Below are 20296 nucleotides of genomic sequence, written 5' to 3' on the forward strand. Positions count from 1 at the left end.
CATCAAAATCGGAGGAGGTTGACTTGCCAACATAGTAACGCACATCCTACCGATGGAATATCATTATTCTACCGATGGAATATCATCATCCTACCAATAGATCTTTATTCATCCTACCGATGGACACATCAATTTATATCCTACCAATAGATCCCCATTTGTCCTATCGATGGGCACGCATATTTGTATCCTACCGATGGAACATCAATCTATATCCTACCAATGGATCTAATTCGTCCTATCGATGGACACACATATTTATGTTCTATCGATGGAACATCAATCTATATCCTATCAATGGAGTAACATATATCCTACCGATGGAATATCATTATTCTATCGATGGAATATCATCATTCTACCAATGGATCTTCATTCGTCCTACCGATGGACGCACATATTTATATCCTACCGATGGAACGTTAAGTTAGATCCTATAAATAGAATAGTATTATTCTACCGATGGAATATCATCATCTTACCAATGGATCTTTATTCGTCCTATCGATGGACGCACATATTTATATCCTACCGATGGAACATTAAGTTATATCCTATCAATGGAGTAACATACATCCTACCGATGGAATATCATTATCCAACCAATGGAATATCATTATCCTACCGATGGATCTCCATTCATCCTACCGATGAACACATATATTTGTATCCTACCGATGGATCTTTATCCTTGCGATAAAGCATCATCATTCCTATCAATGGAATATCATCATCATTAATGGAGCATTATCATCCTATTGATGGAACATCATCATCATTATATTGCATCGTATCTATCCATCATCTACAGTATAAAATCAAAGAAAATTGAAGTCAAATATTCCAAGAGATGAATACGTGCCGACATGTAACGACACTACCTCTTTATTTGAATTATATTTTATACTAATGAATTTTGTCTCAGTGTTTGGCGAGATCATCCAAGAGGATAGATTCTCAATTAAACCACAGGTGCGGACGACATCAAGAAGGATGCAACACAACGTGGAACTTTTTCTTAGCAGCGAACTGAAGCATAGTCCGAAGAGGAGTATCAAACTCTTAGGACACGAGTTGGAAGGCGAATTCCACCACAATCAAACCACACCCCTATCAGAAGGCATTCAAATATTTCTTTGAGGTTTATTAGTTTCTGTTTCGCATCCGAAAAACTTCGACTCTCACCATAAGTAATTTTTTAATCTGAGTGACAGTGCGCCGAGAACTATGGAAATTATGTCCTTCCCTTTTTGGGTTCGTTCTTCTCGTTATTGGTCTAGAAAATATTAAATATATATCAAGAATCAATACAATGGCCTAACTATCAGGAAATATAACACAATTTCACTAACCCATGATCCTAACCTTACCCTAGGGCTATTTCCCATCATAGATTTTCAGTTCAAACCCTCCCCATTTATTATCACCCATACTTCTAGTTTCTAGGAATCAAAGTATGAATCTAGGGAGTAAAAACCTTACCTTAAGCATGGAAATCCGTGGAAAATCAATGAAAATCGCCCTTGGTCTTTTTCACGACTTAAGTCACGACTGTCCCGCTCTGACAACGCTCTGGCGGGAATAATTTGGCTCTGGCGGGATATGCGAAAACAATGAGCTCAGAGTTTGTGCTACAAGTCCCCATTTCTCAACACAACCCTTCCAAAGATGCATTAAAATTATACCCTTTACTCCAAATTCAATTTCGAAAGTTTTACTTGTCCGAATGCGATTCCGCGAAGTCTTAATGCTCCGTATCATCTTGGGTATCAGCCTGTCCAATTAAATTATAGATTTGAACCCCCATCATTAACGTGATAACCCTAGACTTCATCTGATGGTAAATTCGTCCAAATCTGATCTAGGCTCAATTTTTTTGAAGTTACTACCCGTACTTTTCTGGCCCGAAATCCTTCCCCATTGGCCTATCCCTAATAACGGGAACAGATTGTTACACAAGGCTAAGGTAAGAGATTTTTCTTTGGATTATTTTGGACATGTGGAACGGGGTAATTCTTATAAAAGGAAATGGTTTACTACATTTATTATTTTTTTATGTTTGTCAGTAAATCTTTCTTAAGACACTTGAAACTAACATTTATTTCAGTTAGTTTACTTAATTTGTTCTCTTCATAACACCCAAATTTGTTCTCTTCATAACACGCAGCCAGGTTTTGACAACATAAATTATTTTAGCATATTTTACGTGAAGTATCTAGTCAATATTTATTATTTATAACGATCCGTTAGTTCGTTTTGAGTGCTAGAGTTTCTTATTTCATAAAAGACTTTTTTGGTAGATTCTAAACGAATATTTTGAACTATTCGATAATTAAAATTGTATTTAGTTGATGGATAGTTTTAGATAATCAATTTAATTGATGGACTAAATTAATAATTTATTTAATACTCCTATCTTATACCACTTCTCCCATAACTATTAAAAAAATTAGTAAAATTTATCATTTTTAATATATAATTATTTTATTTAAAAAAGAAAAGAGAAAAGAAGGCAGAAGCGTACCTGTGCGGACGACGAAGATCAGCCGCAAACTGTTTCAGGTAAAGCTTAGACAAGCTCCAATGTTGTTCTATACATATTTATTGTTGGGTGAAAATTCATTATTATAATAATTGATGTTGGATAAGAAACTGAAATTGTAAAGTTTCAGTGGCTGTAGTGTTTTAGGGGGGACAAGGTCTTGAAGTTCATTAATAACTAATATTATCAAATGATTGAGGCTACAATTGAGTAATGATTGACACTTGGTGTATTCATTTTACAAATTATAAATTATATATATTGAATATATTTGAAGGGAAGTTAAGGTCCTGGATGTTGTTAGGCATGAAATTTCAGTTATGAGAATATGATTCAAGTTTTAATATATTGAGATATGTAATTAAATATTATGTGTATTGTATTATATAAATACCATTTGTAATGACCTAGCTCGTTGTTACTAAAAATATATGCGGTAAAGATATACGAATCTCATTCTTCATAAGACTAAAATCAATTTCTTGGTATGCAAGTGCATTAGTTGTGAATTAAGATCATACTATGCTCCTATCTCAAAGTTGAGTTGAATGTGTCTTTCCGATTTAGTTTTGGACTTGAATTCAAACTAGAGTCAACTTCAAATGACCATATCTCTTACCCTATTATGAATTAGGTGGCCCATAACCTATCAAATTAAAGGTCTATGAATCTTCTTTCCAACGACACCAAGTTGCGTCATTCAGAGTTTGGAGTAAAAATTTATGTTTATTTTATTGGAAAGTGTCCGGGATAGGACGCCAGAGCAGGATTGAGGCCGTTGTAGCGCGATCTGACGAGTCAGAACTTAAAAGTGATGTATTTTTATTATCTCCTTCCCTTAAGTGCCAAAATAGAAAATGGTTACCTTAAAAAACCCCAAAAGGGTGCTCTAGGCTTGGAGAGAAGGGGGAAAGGGAATTCTAAGGTGGGGAAGGCTACAACCCATGGATTTCAGGCCCATCTTCATAGTTTGTCCTTCCGAAATCAAAGATCGTGCTATAATCCTTCTACAACCGCTTGGCGCCCAGGTAAATTCATGTCTAGTCCTTCGGGCACAGAGTTTGGATAGTTAAATGGTTGTCAATTATTGTTTAGAATAGGAATGTATGATGTGGGTCATGATTATTATGTAACTAGCGATAAAGATCCAATCTTTGAATGTTAACCTTAATGAAAACTGTTTAGAAGGACAATGACTCTTACGAGATTAAATATAGATAATTGTAGGGTCATTAAGAGATCTTGAGCCTTGTGGGTTATGGCTATTGATGTATATAGAGGGATGTGTTTATCCAAATAATTGTGTGTATATGCTTGCTATTTCCTGTGAAATACTTTAGCGATGCGTATCATTAAATAAAGGGCAAATATGAACTAGTGTTGATAAATTTCATGTCATGAACCTATTTGATTACATGTGGATATAGGTTATGATTTAGTCTATATCATAAAGAGACTCTTAATAGTGCATGATAGTGATTGAGTAATATTGTGAAGTTTTCTATGCATTTGATTATTGCGATTGTGGGATTGATATGTGGTATGATAGGTCTACAATTTCAAGACCGTGAAATTCATAATCTTGAACTTTCTCTACCTAAAGTAATGCCTTGAATTAGGAAGGCTTGATGAAATATTGTAAATGAAGTAAAAGGTAAAGTAAAACTAATGAAATGACTAACTATGAACAATTGCATGCAATAAGCCTGTTACTTGATTGTGCAAGTATGTGAACTATTCATTGTGAAATGTGACTGTGTTGGTGATTGTGATATTGGATCGAGCGTCATGTGTCGACACATATATTAGATCGGGTGTCACGTTTTGAAACATATATTAGATTGGGTATCACATTTTGACATATACTAATTCTTGGATCGAGTGTCATGCCGACACACTAGTAGTTTAGGTATGGGTTCCATGAGAGACCATTATATGATTATCATCTGTGAATTGATCTTTACTGTATGTGTGCTGATAGAGAAACTGACCGAATTATAATTGTGCGTGCCTATCTTGTGTAATAATCGATATGAAATTACCAAAGATCCAAGTATTATCATGTTGACTGTTGTATTTGAGATTTACAGTGTGAAACTATATATTGCTCCTAAAATGATGAATTGGTAATGTATTTCTATATATATAAATATATATTTCAGATTATGTTATGGTTGCTAGATGCATCTGTATCGTAGGTATGAGGACGTGGTAAACAAGTGGAGAGCAGTTGATTTGTGGTTTAGTAAGATTAGTGATTTAGAGTCAGATATTGATGGTGTCCTGTTGGTACATGTGAAAAAGGGGGATTGGGGGAGAAGTCAGAGTTACTGTCTCTGGCCTAGCCGCTCTGGAGGGAGGAATCCCACTGTGGCAGCCTCGCTATAGCAGGTTAGGTCCCGTCACAGCCAGCCAATACGAACCAGAAAAGATTTTAGTTCCCTTAAATATTTACCTCTTCCAAGTGAGATATTAATTATTCTAGGATCATGTGTTGGTGTGAAAGCTAAAGGTAGTAGACTTATTAGACAAAGTTAGTAGTGACCCGTGGTTTGGAAACTCCTCTATGTGATAGAAGGGCTAGGTCTTTATTTGTATTAGAGTTGGCAGCGGACCAACTAGAAGGGATGAGAGTTAGGCTTGAACGAATTTAATGAGGTCATCGGGAATGGTGAGAGTTGTGCATAAGGTTTTAAGGTATATTTTCTTAAGAGCATGTTTTATTTTTGTTGATTTCTTTATATTATGCGGTGGGTATCGGATTCACCGATGATGCCTATCAGTACATGTTGTTTGTACTAATACTACTCTTGCTATGCCACTTAGCATAGTTTGGTTGCAGGGTCAGTGATGTTTCTTAGGTGAAGATAAAGATGATTCTCCAACAGCTTCTATTGTTCCTTCCTTATGGTGGGAGCTGTGCATGACTTATTTATACTATGTATCTTTAGAAGCTCTTGTACCTGTTTAGACTAGTATCCTTGGGGTGTTAGTATGTTTCTGGTAATAAATCTTAGAGTTAGAAAAATTCAACTATGGTGTATTCCTGATTTTTTTAGGCTGGTATTTGGTATTTGTTAAACTTCTACATGTTATTTCTGTAAGGGTTATCCTATCTAGGTGATAGAGTAGGTACCCGTACAGCCCTGTGGATTGGACCGTGATACTGTTAGAGCTATGTTATTTGAAGGAATTAAGACTTAATCCTAAATTTGAGATTTAAGAAATTGAGTATAGAATAGGATGAATTTTTGGGTATAGGCTAGACATATAGTAATATAGGTGTCTAGGACTCATTTACTTACGAATATTGTATACTTTATATATTGGAAACTTTTTTAGGCATTGAAGAAAGAAAAAACACTGATGAATTAGCTTTGTTTACTTCGGTTCTTCGGTTGAGGTAAATTATGATTTATTCTATATCATAGAGAGAGACTCTTAATAGTGAGTAATAGTTATTAAGTAATGTTATTACGTTTTTTACGTACTTAATTGGTGTAGTTTGGATGATTGATATGTTGTTGTGATTGGTGTGTAACCCCAAAAGTGCGAAATTCATAATCTTTAAGTTACTCTATTAATGTGATGCATTGATTAAAAAAGGTTTGATAAAATATTTCACAGCCCTCCCGAAGAAAGGGGGTCAGTAAGACATATGTAGTGAGTATATAAGCATAAAATACAATAAGAAAAATCATAACTAAAGTAGAGGTTTCAAGAGACAAGTATGATACTCAAGAAGTCACTATACCTTTGTCTTATGAAATAAAGTCATGAATGCTTATTTCATATATCATATCGGCCCTTTATGGACTCGGTGAATCTGTCGTATACATATATATCATATTCAGCCCATCATGGGCTCGGCGCCATCATCACATCATCATGTCATCATATCATAAAGCTACTCATTTTGGAGATCCGCCAGCTTAGGATTTTCACTCAGCAGTTTTGAAGCACTCCATTGTCTCGGAGCGTGGACTTTTGATACCAATCCTTATAATGTATATATATTTGTGTATTTAGGGGTACGGCGGGGCCTTGTCCCGTCATATGCTATTGTTAATTCTCTTAGAGGTCTGTAGACACATGTGTGAGTTGTATATAGATGTTGTCCGGTTGCACCAGTACGACTTATGTTTTGGGACGTTTTCATTCGTAGTGACAGCCTCGTCGGCTTGCGTATGTAAATATTTATTTTAAAATGTGTTGTGTTGTGGCAGCCTCGTATAATGTTACATAATTTTGTATATTGAGTGTATAATATTTTATATCAAGCTTTTAAATATTTTTATAAAAAAATAAAATGAAAGTATTGTCTATTATTTTATACGAATGTATGTTGTTATATATCAGATTGTGTTTTAGTTAAAGATTTGTAATTTAAATTTTGAACTAGACTTGCAATGTAAATTTATGTAATTGTACTTTTATGAAATTTTCTTGTTTTAATTTCATGAATTCAAGACTCGCATTCCAACAACTGAGCACATCACCTTATTTAAATGAAAAAGTGTAAACTACTTAATTACACAAATATTTTTATTATATTTATTAATTCTCTTTATAGTTTGAAAAAATTATATATTAGCTCACTATAATTTCATATCAGTTTTCAAGTCAGATATATTTAAATACATATTTTTTGCTACTAGATACGCAAAAATAGGGAGAGAGACGAGCGAAATTTGTATATGTATCTCAAATGCATGCGAATCATACTAAATACATATATACATGCATCTGGAATACTAGATACGCAAGCGAGAAAGGAAAGTGGTGAGTGAGATAGGAGGGAGGCGAGCGATATTTGTCTATGTTTTTCATATACACGTGAATCCACTTGAATATAGTATATCTAAAATAAATATCACCTAATTTTGACATCATGTATTCGAAGTCCAAAATTTGATAAGATTCGTAATATTACACACTAGCATGTATCTAGATACTTAGCTCCTAAACTAATGAGATTTCTGTAAATTACCCAATGGAAAAACTATTAAATTATACAAACATTCCTATCATAAATACTATGACACTCTATAGTTTGAAATAATTACATATTATCTCACTAATTAATAATTTTCAATTTAGATATAACACTCATTCAGATTTCAAATCAGGTATCAAAGATACTAGATACATGATACCAATTACATTCTAAAAAAAATATACATAAGGAGAGAGGCGGCCGAGATAAGAGAGAGGAGAGTAAAAGAATTAGTATATCCATATACATGTATCTGGAATACCAGGTACATGTCAGATACCTACTGAAATACAGATACATAGGGAGAGAGGCGAGTGAGAGAGAGGAAAAAGGTGAGCAAGAAAGTTATTATATCATAAATACATGCGAGTTACGCTTGGATACAGTGTATCTGAAACAACATGTATCCGAAATACATGCATCTAGCAAAGTAAGTGTGATACATATGGTAATTTGGAAAACTTCAGAACTTTGATACAATTTGCAAGCCAATAGGGGCTGAGAGACAAAAATAAATAGTCATGAAATAAAAAAATTATTTTGGGATAAAATTTTGGTGTCCTATTTGGTTACCATGTTTAGGATAACTTATACCATTATTTATACCAAGTTATTGTTAATTACTGTACTACTTAGTTTTTAACACACTCTGTTAGCGTGAACTAAAAGTGCATTAATTTTATATATTTAGGACACGTTTGATTTGATGGATAAAGAAAAATAATCTTTCGATAATTTTTAGTACCCTTTAATCCATTAATTGATTATAAAATTTGAAATAACTTATCTCAGAATTAATAATTAGTACTGGAGTAAAATATCTCTACTAATCCTGGAATAACCTATTCCAATATAAAATAATTAAAATAATAAAAATACCTCCTCAAACTTTTTTTATACATCACTTTTTACATTCTTTACACTTATAGAGGATATTTTTACGAGAAAATAACATTTTTTGGTACCTATTTTATTACTTTTTCTGAATTTTAGTCCTTATGATATTCGACTAATCACATTTAACCTTTAGTTAATCAATATAAGTGATTTTGGCCAATCACTAACAGAGTCCAAAGAAGCAAACGGACAGTGCAGGGAAGGGTTGTTTGGGTATTTATTTTCAAATTAATTATACTCGAAGCCAAACACTAAACACTAATTAGGGCATCTCCAACCTATAACACCAAATTTTACACTAAAATAGTGTCACTATTTTAATGTAAATCAACTTCAATTACTACACAATTTTACACTAAAAATAATATTCTCTTATATTCTTTTCTCTCTTCAATATTATATTATTATTTTTTTATTTCATTTATATTTTGTTATTTCATAAACCAAATTCTTTCTAAAACATTCACCATATATAATTCATATTCTTTTCTTTTATAGTCGTTTAATATAATTTATAGTAGAATTAACATAAATTTTATTTTTAGAAAAATCATATATAGAAAAATTAATTTATAAAAAACTAACTTTTAGATCTAAAATTAATATTATAAAAATATTGCATAAAAAATAATTAAGCATACATGAAACTTAATTAAAAACATATAATTTGTATAATGTTAAATTAAAAATTTGGTATAATGAATAAATATTAAAATATTCAAAAAGTGATTTAGTGTGATGAATAGTGTCTCACCAAGTTAACACACTAAAATAATATAAAATTTAATGTTGGATTGAAGCTCCAAAACTCTAAATTTTACAATAAATTTTAATTTGGTGTAAAATTTGTTGTTGAGTTGGAGATGATCGTAGGTGGTGGTTCCGAAGGGTCTCTCAATAGATCTGAGCCATAGACGCAAAAGAAACTTATTCTTTACAATAGAGGGATTGCATTATGAGAGTGAAAAAGGATCGTTTAATAGAGTGTATTAGATAAAATAATAGAGCCATGCATTATTTTTGTATATTATTAGTATTTTATTGGTACAGTTTTTTAATTTATACTTGTAATAGTTATACACTTTATTGTGTATTGAGGTGTGTATTATTAATATTATGAATTTTCTTGTATCAGTAATTCAAAGGGTTTAACACATGTATTAAATTGATTAATGTCATAACTACCCGTTAAATTCCTCTCAAAACATTTCTCATTTTCCAAAAATAAAAAGTGTGAAGGATAATTTTGTAAATAAATATTGCAAGACTTGTTATTTCTAATACATTACATTAAACAGTAAATAAGAAATAATGTCAGCACTATTAATATAAACATTACTAATATATTTTATTTAATATTATTCTTATACATTTTATGAAACGATTCATAAATCATTTTTTCACAAACCAACAACCTATTATTTTGTTAGTTATATATATATAAAAATAAATATTAGAGTGATATTTAAAGACACATATAATTCACTAAATTAATGTACTATATGTCTTCATTGACCATAACTATCATTAAAGCATGATCCGTTTATGGGAGTCATATAGCACACTGTTTTAGTGTACACCATAAGTTGAGAGAGAGAGAGATGGGGGGAGAGATTTTAATACATTAATTCTAATTCACATCAGTGTTTGGCAAAGGCCAAAAAAACTCTAGTGGAGGAGATGTCAAGTCGTCTTTAAGAATTGTCAGTTGATTAAAGGGCTGCTCGCCTTACGGTCTGTTTAGAGATTAAAAGACAACTGGAAAAGAATACTGAAATCAAAATCTTCCTTTATTCTGATTCCGGTTTTACTACACAAAAAATTTCATCGATTTGCGGGGTCTTATTTGAATGGTCTTATACTAAATTCTCACGATTCAAATTCACAAGTCGTGATGATACCTATGTTTTCAATCGATACGTAAGTCAACCCAAATATTTTATCAATTTAATAAAAAAAAAAAGTAAGAAGACAAGCGACAAGCAGAATATCCCATACATTAAGGTTTCCGAGGTGGCATACTAGATCAAAACTACAAAATTGTTCATTCAGATAAAAGTTCAGAGGAGAGTTCCGAAAATTGCTTTCAGTAACTTTTCTGTAAACCCCACGCTTTCAACTAACAATATATAAGCAAAGCTTCATTTCCCACTGATTAAGAAAAAACTGCAGGTAACTCATTAGCTAAATTTTTCTTTAAAGTTCAATGAGAAAATATAAATTCCATCTGGGTACTTGGAATACAATACTCATAACTTCAGAGTTCCACATAAAATAAAGCAGTTGGAAAGGTTATTATATTAATTGAAATGTGAAAAGTTTGCTGCAAGCTCACCTGAACATCACATCTCTCAAAGAAATTATGCCGGAGCAACACACTATAATAGAAACTGAAAGGCCAAAGAACAAGCATTGTCTCTGCCTTTTTCCTAACCCTATTGGAACTCTATATTTTACCGGTTTCTTGTCCTGTAGGACAAGAGTCACAAACATGTTTCTGCTTCTTGTCTAGTCCTCTAAGAGCTCGATCTTGTCTTTCTGACCATTCAGAAGAAGAAGAATATGTTATCCCGTGAGCCTATTATTTTGCCATTTGTTCATCATGGCATCAGCTTATTTTAAGCAATTAAATAGTATAAATATATCATAAAAAATATAAAAACCGGAAGCCATTTCCTCCGCAACTCTTATGAATTGCCATTTCCCTGGTCGAATTTCTCGTTTTGTAACTAGCTATCTACTCCAATTTTTGTGCATAAATTGGGGTATAGATTTGAGGCCAGGCTCAAATGACAAATGTGCAGGTTGAGCGGGAATGGCATGTCATAAAAACCAAAACAACTCAGGTTGAGCAGGAATGGCATGAGATTAAAACCAAAACAACTCATAAGGGGGAAAACCCCCACTGTTTATAGGCTAAAAGTAGATTGGGCTAAAAGGGCCAGGCATTTCATTAACTCCATTTTAACCAATCTCTTTCCAAATACAACAGCAATTCCTCTATATATGTTTGCATGATGTATCTTGAGAAAACTTTCACTTTATTTTCTTTTTCTGAGGGATCTTCTTAATCAAAGGAACCATGTACGTCCTGGTTTCACGAAAGCAAGGGTAATTGTCTATTATAAAGAATGAGAAAGAAGTTTAGAAAAGTAAATAATGTGCATTACATATAATGTCTTTGTGGTAGTGTGTGAGCTGCATGGATATGGCAATATTATAGCTGATGATACAAAAGAAAAAAACTTTTGCACTCGGCATATGCATGAGCTGAAAACCTTGGTGATGCCCTTTGGTTTGCATACCTGAAGGGTGTGATGTTGAAAAAACAAACATATTAAGAAAATTGGAACATCAACAGTAAGTATCCAAAGATTGTCGTCAAGTATTGATACCTAACACAAGTATGAAACTAGTATGCGGCCATATATTTCATACCCATGCTTCATAGCCCAAACTGAACCCATGAAAAGTGGGTGTCAAGTAACCAAATAATTTGCAAACCGCTATCATTTGATTCACAACCAAGTTCATGATTATTTAGATGGTGATGAATGGTTAAGTAGCCCCAGTCTTTATTGCCAACCAAAGTCAAACTTTTGCAATTCAAAGTAGTTACTTACCTCATCTTCATCCTGTGTTTCAACTTCAAGGTCAGATGACGGAAATCCCACACAAAGAAGTGCATAACCCTACAAATTAAAGCATATTAGGTTAATCAAGGTGAAAAAATAAGATAAGAATAGAACAAGACACGATAAAATAGAGACCATCACTTCACTTATATCTAGTATTCAAGATACAAGTAAGAAACAGTTCTTTTAGGTATCAGTAAGGAAGATCTCTACGAGCACTCTGTGTCCTCATCTATTAACCTTAACCAATTGGTATCAATCATCGTGATCTGAGCCTATACTCTGGCTGATAGGATTTGACAGAGTATGCCTCCCATCAGATCTCTTACACATCTAAAGAAAGAAGGATTTGACAGAGTATGCCTCCCATCAGATGAGAATGGAAACTACGCTAACTTTGGATGTGCACATGTAGACACTTAAACTTGTATAAAATTGAACAAGTAAACACACACATCCTATGTGGCATAATACACGTATGACACAAAATTGTCATGTAGGATGCCATGTAGGAAGAATGTGTCTATTTGTTCAAGTTTTGGATAGTTAAAGTGCCTACTTGTGCACTAGTAAAGTTAGAGGTCATAGTTGCTAGCTGAAGCCAAGTTAAGGGTCATGTTTATGTATTATGCCTTAACAAATTGATGAAACAATTTGTGAATTGTCTTGTCATTATCACGTATACAGAGTGGAATACACAGCCTGTTTGCATTTACTGATTAAAAGTAGCTGGTAAGAATCAAGTGTTGAAAAACACCTTTTAAGTTCTAGAGTTGATTTTATACCTGAGAAGTAACGTGTTCAGATAAGAGTATTGAACTATTAACAAACATTGATCTTTGGTAAATAAGCTATTTTTCTATTAAATGATTGAAATGTCCTCAAAAATATTTACAAAAAGTAATACTAAAAAATATTTGTACATGAAAAGGACGATTGGCAAAATTATAATTGAGATGGGGCTGGGGATTTTGTTTTGATAAAGGTATTTCGGGAAGCATGAAAAAGAAATTAAGGATAAAATAGTAAAACACTTGGTCTAATCAAAAGTACTTATAAGCTGAAAAACCTAACTGATGGCTTTGGCTGATGCTGGCGTATAAGCACTTTTGGCTTTGGCTTATAAATTCCGTCTTCCAAGACCTTTTGAAAGAACATATCGTGATTGATTTGTGGACAATAACATGCAAACGAACAAGACCAAAATTCCTAGTCATGTCACGTATATGATGTGCCTAGGAATTCAAAACATTACAAAAACTTTGGAACAACTTCTCAACATTTGTTTTGCAGACAAATAACAAGCAGATGAGGTTTGCAGCTTCATCAGTTTGAGACCAAGAAATCCCTGGTCACATCATATATATGATTTATCTTTTTTGTTAATTATATCACATATATGAGCATAAAAAGAAGAAACTTACATTCAGAGGTCTAACAAAGGATAAACAATTAAAGTTCCCACAAGTCAATAGTCTAAAAAATAAAGGCCAATAAGAATTGCATCTACAGAAACACTACATGATTTAAAATACCTTAGACTTCAACTCAGCAGATATCCCTAATGCCTCGGGTTGTCTAAGTTGCCCAGATTTTACACGAACAGCACAGCTTGTGCAACATCCTTCAACATAGCGGATTGTTAAATTAGAGATATGTAATACAACAGAACCTTCATAAGGAGAAAATCTGATGAAAAAGCTAATGGTTAGAAGCAGTAGCGGAGCCAGAATTTTTAGTAAGAGGTTCAAAATCTGAAAAAATTAGACTAATGAACTAGCCGAAGGGGGTTCGACATCTACTATATATACATAAAAAATTATTTTAACCATGTATAAATAGTATAATTTTCCGCCGAAACTGGTTGTAAGGTGGCTCCACCCCAGGTTAGAAGTTAAAGAAAAACAACCAAAGCCAAACATGTTCGACCCTAGATCAAAGAGAAGGTGCATTTGTGAGAAATAAATAAAGAGAACCTTGAGGTTAAAACAAACAACAAAGAAAGTGCATTGTGTTCCTTACTGAAAATTAAGGCCTCTCCTTATCTTAAAGTTCTTAGAGAGAGATAACAGCTTCATTGATATGTTAAAGGGTGCAAAACCCCTGATATATACAAGTAAAAAAAGTGGTGAAATCTATAATCCTACAATATCTTTTAAGTGTGGATATAGAAGACTTGCTCCATCTTCTCTACGTAATCTTTAAGGAGCTGAAATTGTTCCACATATTCCTCAATGGATTGAACTTTCTCTACTTTATTGGACATAATTCTCAGTGAAATGAATTTGCTCCACCAAGTTCATAGAAGCTACAATTGGCTGAATTATCTAAATGTTCCCCACAAAGTTTCCATCTTAAATTGCCAAAATTTGAAATTGTGGCTATGTTCATATTTTTCAACACATGTTTATTACTACTGTGTTAGATGTTAGAACTGAACTTGGGTTAAGACACAAAGATTCATAATGTTCAATCACTAGATATAGGTCCATGATGAGAAACGAGCAATCCATTAAATCAGATATTGTACAAAGAGAAATAAAATTATAATAACATTCCTAATAAACCTGAAAATAAAATCACAATACCCTGAAAGAGGTCCATAAAGTGATTTCGAAACACTTTCTTAAATTTCTCTTGCAAAACTCTAACTTCGAATGACTACAATTTCAGTGGACGCGACGGTCGCGACCGACGAAGAAAGAAACCTCAGACATTAAAATGAAGCTTCACAGCAAAGAGAAAGGAGGATTGTGACCAAATATTGTAAGCAAAGATCACTACCGCTTTCTCCTTCATTTCAAAAGTGAGCTAAATCACTTAGCTAACAGTGCAAAAACCCCATCATGTGACATGAAAAATGTAGCTTTGGGTTTGTATCCTTGTATGCATTATGAGGAGGTTAATAAAGTTAAGTTCACATAAGATAATTTTTTCTTTTTTTTTTTTTGGGGGGTGGGTGGGAGAAAGTGGGTTTACAACATTTAAAAAATGTCTAGGAGCCATGACTTTTTTCTTTAAGTTTCTCTTATAAAAAGCCCCCAGTTCTGTGTAAAACTATGCCTTCAAAATACAACTTTCGGAATTACGGTTTGCACCTCTAAACAGTTGTTGCTAACACCTAGACTTTTCTTAAGGAATCCTCTCTTTTATGAAAAGTCCAAGACATAATTATAGAAGCTATCTTGTAAAGAACTGCTGAAAGAAATTTAAGTGAGGAGATGGCAGGGAAGATTATGGAGTGTAATTAGATGAATGATCAAGCTTTGACTCCTCCTAACTTACATGTAGGTCTTAGTCAGACCATTCGAAAAGCTCTGATGCTCTATTCAAGATTCATAGTACTCTTCCAAAAAAAAATAAAAAATCATAGTACTCTTTCGTCTTCTAGTCTTTGTTGCATAAGTAGTTGTACTACATAATAGATAGGGAAAGTTCCTTTTTTGTTGCATGCTCAAAGGCATGGGAAATTAAATTGCAGAATCACTTTGCTGATGAAATAAAAGAGAGTTGTGGAGTTGGGTGGGGAGCCCGGAGCTGGTTTAATTCATGCAATTTCTCTTCAATGTTTTCTTCCAAGGCTTGTGTAATTTCCTTAGCATTTCACTAATCAAGGGAGTATAGCATGACACAAGAAAATATAGAGGCTAATATGCCATTAGCAGATTATTATTTTTTTGGACAAGGGTTGCTAGGAGCATGGATTAAGGAGTAAACTGCAATATGCTTCAAAATATTTCCCCATTTCAAATCTCTAAGAGGCTAAAGTGCAAAAATATTGTCCAGTTCTCCTTGTGTTGTCACGACTAATTTCAAAATTGTCGCACATTTGAGATGAATGTTCAATTTGACCTAGTTTGTCAAGATTCTGAATTGCAAGATAGTAACAATTTCACACTTCCAGAAAGTAAGTCTAAATAGTCCAAGAGTAACCAAATCTAACACAAAAGTATGATCTCAGTTATAGGATTAAACAATGAATTAGCAAAGGCTAATGTTATTCACCACAAGTCCATAACCATCTCACCATTGCTACCTCAATATCACATGTTAGCTGTTACCCATAAAAAGATCTTTAAGCACTACGACTTTTCAAATGATTCGGGGAAGATATATCTTTATAAACACTAGAGAACTCTTATCAATTTTATATTGCAGCTACATCCACTGTGACAGAACCTACCAATTATGCTGAAGCAATCAAAGATCCTAGATGGATTGAGGCCATGCAAACAGAGATCCAGGCTCTGGAGAGCAATCATACCTGGGAGATTACACCACTACCTGCAGGCAAGAAGGCTATTGGGTGCAGATGGGTTTATAAAGTCAAATATAAATCCACAGGTGAGATAGAATAATTCAAGGCCAGGCTAGTTGCAAAGGGGTATAGCCAGCAAGAAGGAATTGATTACACAGAGACATTCTCTCCATTGGTTAAGATGGTAACAGTGAGGACTGTTCTGTTTATTGCAACAGCTAACCAATGGCACATCCATTAGATGGATGTCTTTAATGCTTTCCTTCATGGAGACTTAACAGATGAAATATACATGCATCTTCCTCAAGATTTTGTCAGTCAAGGGGAGAATGTGTGCAGACTAACAAAGTCTTTGTATGGCTTCAAGCAAGCCCCAAGACAGTGGAATCAAAAACTCACTGAAGCCCTCCTAAGACTGAAGTTTATACAGAGTCAATATGACTACTCCTTGTTCATCAACAAATCATCAGAAGGAGTTGCAATAGTACTGGTGTATGTAGATGACATGCTGATCACTGGCAGCAGCTTGAAGCTACTAGAAGAAACTAAGAAAGCCTTACAAAAAGCCTTCAATATGAAAGACTTAGGGGAGCTCAAGTACTTCCTTGGAATTGAATTTACAAGGTCCACGGAAGGAATACTTATGCATCAGAGAAAGTATACACTTGAACTCATAGCAGGAGTGGGAATGAAAGCAGCCAAACCAGCAAGCACCCCAATGGATGTAAATATCAAATTGACATCCAAACAGTATGATGAACATGTGAACAAGAATCAAGAGGAATCAGATGATCCCCTGACAGATCAATCAGCTTATCAAAGGCTTATAGATAAGCTACTGTATCTCAACATGACAAGGCCAGACATATCCTTCAGTACTCAGACATTGAGTCAATTCCTAAATCAACAAAAAAAATCTCACATGAATGTTGCACTAAGAATAGTCAGGTATCTAAAGAGATAACCTCGACAGGGCATACTACTCTCAAGCCACTCAAACAACTAGGTTAGTGCATATTGTGATGTAGATTGAGCTGCTTGCCCCCTAACCAGGAAATCAGTCGCTGGATACATGATAAAGATATGAGAGTCACTGATATCATGAAAGGCCAAGAAGCAATCCACCGTGTCAAGAAGTTCAGCTGAAACTGAATATAGAAGCATGGCCTCAACTATGTCAGAGTTGGTCTGACTACTGGGATTGTTAAAAGAAGTGGAGGCTGAAGTAGAAATGCCAGTGCAGGTGTATAGTGATAGTAAAGCTGCGATTCAGATTGCTGCCAATCCAGTGTATCATGAAAGAACCAAGCATATAAAAATAGATTGTCACTTTATTAGAAAAAGGCTGCAACAAGGCTTAATTCAAGTACACTACCTCCCAACTCAAGAGCAACCAGCAGACATACTAACCAAAGGTTTGTCTAAAGCTCAGCATGAATATCTTTTATCCAAGCTAGGGGTGTTGAACATCTATACGCCACCTAGCTTGAAGGGGAGTGTTATAAGTGAAGGAGTATGAGCTAGGGGCTTTCTTGTCTTTGCCTAGAATCTGTTAAAACTAATTAGTTAGTTAATTAGGTGAGTTGGTTGTAACTGATTGGTTGTTAAGATTCTCTTATTAGCATTGTGTATTAATAAGTGTACACTAATGTAATATCATATACAACACAATGTAAAGATTTTTTCTTCTCTCTCTTTCACATCTCTCTTCTCTTTCTTCGTCTGTTTTCTCTCCTTCTCTTCTTCTCTCTTCTGTGTTCACTCTGCTTTAACAAGCAGTCTAAGCTGAGTTTAAGCTCAGCATGATTCTGTTCAGTATCCTTCATCAATTGGATTGGGTGAGTTGAGTTGGAGAGTCTTTTACCAAATTATTGTTAGATTTAACCTGACTCTGTTAGTTGAACAAAAAGTGCACTGATTTTAGTTACATAGAAATCTTTTGGGGTGAGGTATATGTATAATAATTTGAGAAAAAAATATAAGACTATTTTATTGTGTGTTTGATAGGAGATATTAAACCGTCATCAAATTATTAATAACTTTAAAAGAAAGAAAAAAATTAAGCAGTCATAAGCTACTGCAGTCATTTTATTGATAACTTAAAAAGAAAAAACAACAACAACAATAATTAAGGAAAAGACTAAATTTAAGGAGATGCAGCAATTTCTTTTACATCAATATTTAAAATTGTTAATCCATCTTCGTCGAAGTGAAATTCTTGATATCATCAATGAGCGCAGTGAGATTGTTCCATGAAGATCCGCCTTCTTCGACTGCATTTTTAGCCATCTCACTCGTAGCCATTACTTTCTCCCTAATTTTCTGACTTTCCTTTGACCCATCCATTAATCTCTCTATTGCTTCTTTGATCTTTTCGCTCTCTATCACAGGGCTTAAGATCTCAGCAAGACCCGGATTATGTATTTCTGCTCCCACTTTCACCCCTAACCCCATAACCTCCACAAGCTTTTCATTGTAGAATTGTTCGGCGTACACTGGCCACGTAACCAACGGCACGCCAGCGATGATAGCTTCGAGCACCGAATTCCATCCACAGTGTGTCATGAATCCTCCGACGGACGAATGATCCAGGATGGTTAGTTGCGGCGCCCACCCAGTAATAATCAGACCTTTATTCTCCTCCGGCAACCACGTGGCTTGTGCGGATTGGTCCTTCCTCACTACCCAAATGAAAGGGACGCTCGAAGCTTTTAGAGCTTTTGCGATTTCAGTGAGTTGGTCCTCTGGGAATCTAACTACGGTCCCGAAAGAGACGTAGAGGACCGATTTGTGCTTCTGCTCATTCAACCACTCTACAACGGCAGCTGAGTTACTATCATCGGCAGCATTAATCAGCTCTTTTCTTCGGGTTAATTTGGAAGAAAAATGAGAGATGGGACCAATTTGCCAACATTTGGTTTTCTTCATCTTCTGATAGTAGTCAGCGTAGGCAGGTTCTAGCTCGTAAAAAGTGTCGTGAACAATGCCGTAGCTTCGATCCTCGGCTTCTCTAGTTCGATCGAGCATTTCGTCAAAAGCATCCCTCTCATCCACAGGCTTTATCAGATCATCTGTAAGTTGCGATACCTTGAACTCAATAATATCTGGTAAACCCGGAACCGAGAAAGTAGTACTTTTGGATTCCATCTGTTTGATGAGGTGTTCCTGAGGTTTGTAAAGCCTAAGATTGTGCAGAATGGAATTGTACATGTAGCTGGACTGGTTGAACAATAGCCTGGGGATGTTGAGCTCCTTCGCAATATCGACGGTCCATGGGAAATACATATCAGAGAAGATACAATCAGGATGGATTTCATGAATTTTATCTTCCATTGGTTTCTGGAGAAGATAAATGGCGTAAAATACTTTGCCGGCGATTTCCTGTGAAGAGGCAGAGCTGAAGTTCTCGATTCCTTCAGGCAACCCAACTTCAGTGGATGGGAATTTAAGAGTATGGATAGAGATATTGGAATGGCCATCGCCGACATCGTTGTCAATAGAAGATCGGAATAGGGAGGCGTTGTGGTGGGTAGTGAGGATGGTGACTTTGACTCTGCCGTGGAAGGCGAATAGCCTGGCGGCGTTAACTAATGGGATGACATGACCAGTGGCGAAGTAAGGAAGGAAGAGGAGGTGGAATTGCTTGCTACCGTGATCCATGGCTACTCTTTACTAGCTACAAGTAGAAAATTAAGTTGCTAATGCCCAAAGGAACCATCATAGACGCAAGTTATGAGCCCGTTTGGATGAGCTTAAAAAAAGTAACTTTTAGGTATGAAGTGATTTTAGAATTTTGAAGTGCTGAAAGTTATTTTTATAAATAACCAGTTGAGTGTTTGGATAAAAGTGCTTATGTTGAAAATAAGTGTTTGAATTTTAGGGTTAAAAGAATAAAAAGGGTAGTTTGAAAATTTAGTTAAAATATAAAGGATATAAAAGTAATTTTCATGGTCAAACAAAATGGCTTT

General features: G+C 34.5%; 1 protein-coding gene across 1 annotated transcript; it reads right to left on the bottom strand.

The window, feature by feature from the left end:
* Positions 1 to 18387: 18387 nt before the first annotated feature.
* Positions 18388 to 20081, bottom strand: LOC129889713 (nuatigenin 3-beta-glucosyltransferase-like). Its single transcript, XM_055965121.1, has one exon. The coding sequence runs from the start codon at positions 19986 to 19988 to the stop codon at positions 18519 to 18521; it is 1470 nt and encodes a 489-aa protein (XP_055821096.1). The 5' UTR covers positions 19989 to 20081; the 3' UTR covers positions 18388 to 18518.
* Positions 20082 to 20296: the final 215 nt, after the last annotated feature.

The sequence above is a fragment of the Solanum dulcamara genome, chromosome 5 (genome assembly GCF_947179165.1).
Source record: "Solanum dulcamara chromosome 5, daSolDulc1.2, whole genome shotgun sequence".
Classification (NCBI taxonomy): Eukaryota; Viridiplantae; Streptophyta; class Magnoliopsida; order Solanales; family Solanaceae; genus Solanum; species Solanum dulcamara.

Excerpts from the sequence above, each read along its gene's own strand:
- LOC129889713 (XM_055965121.1), bottom strand. The coding sequence starts at position 19,988 with ATGGATCACGGTAGCAAGCAATTCCACCTCCTCTTCCTTCCTTACTTC.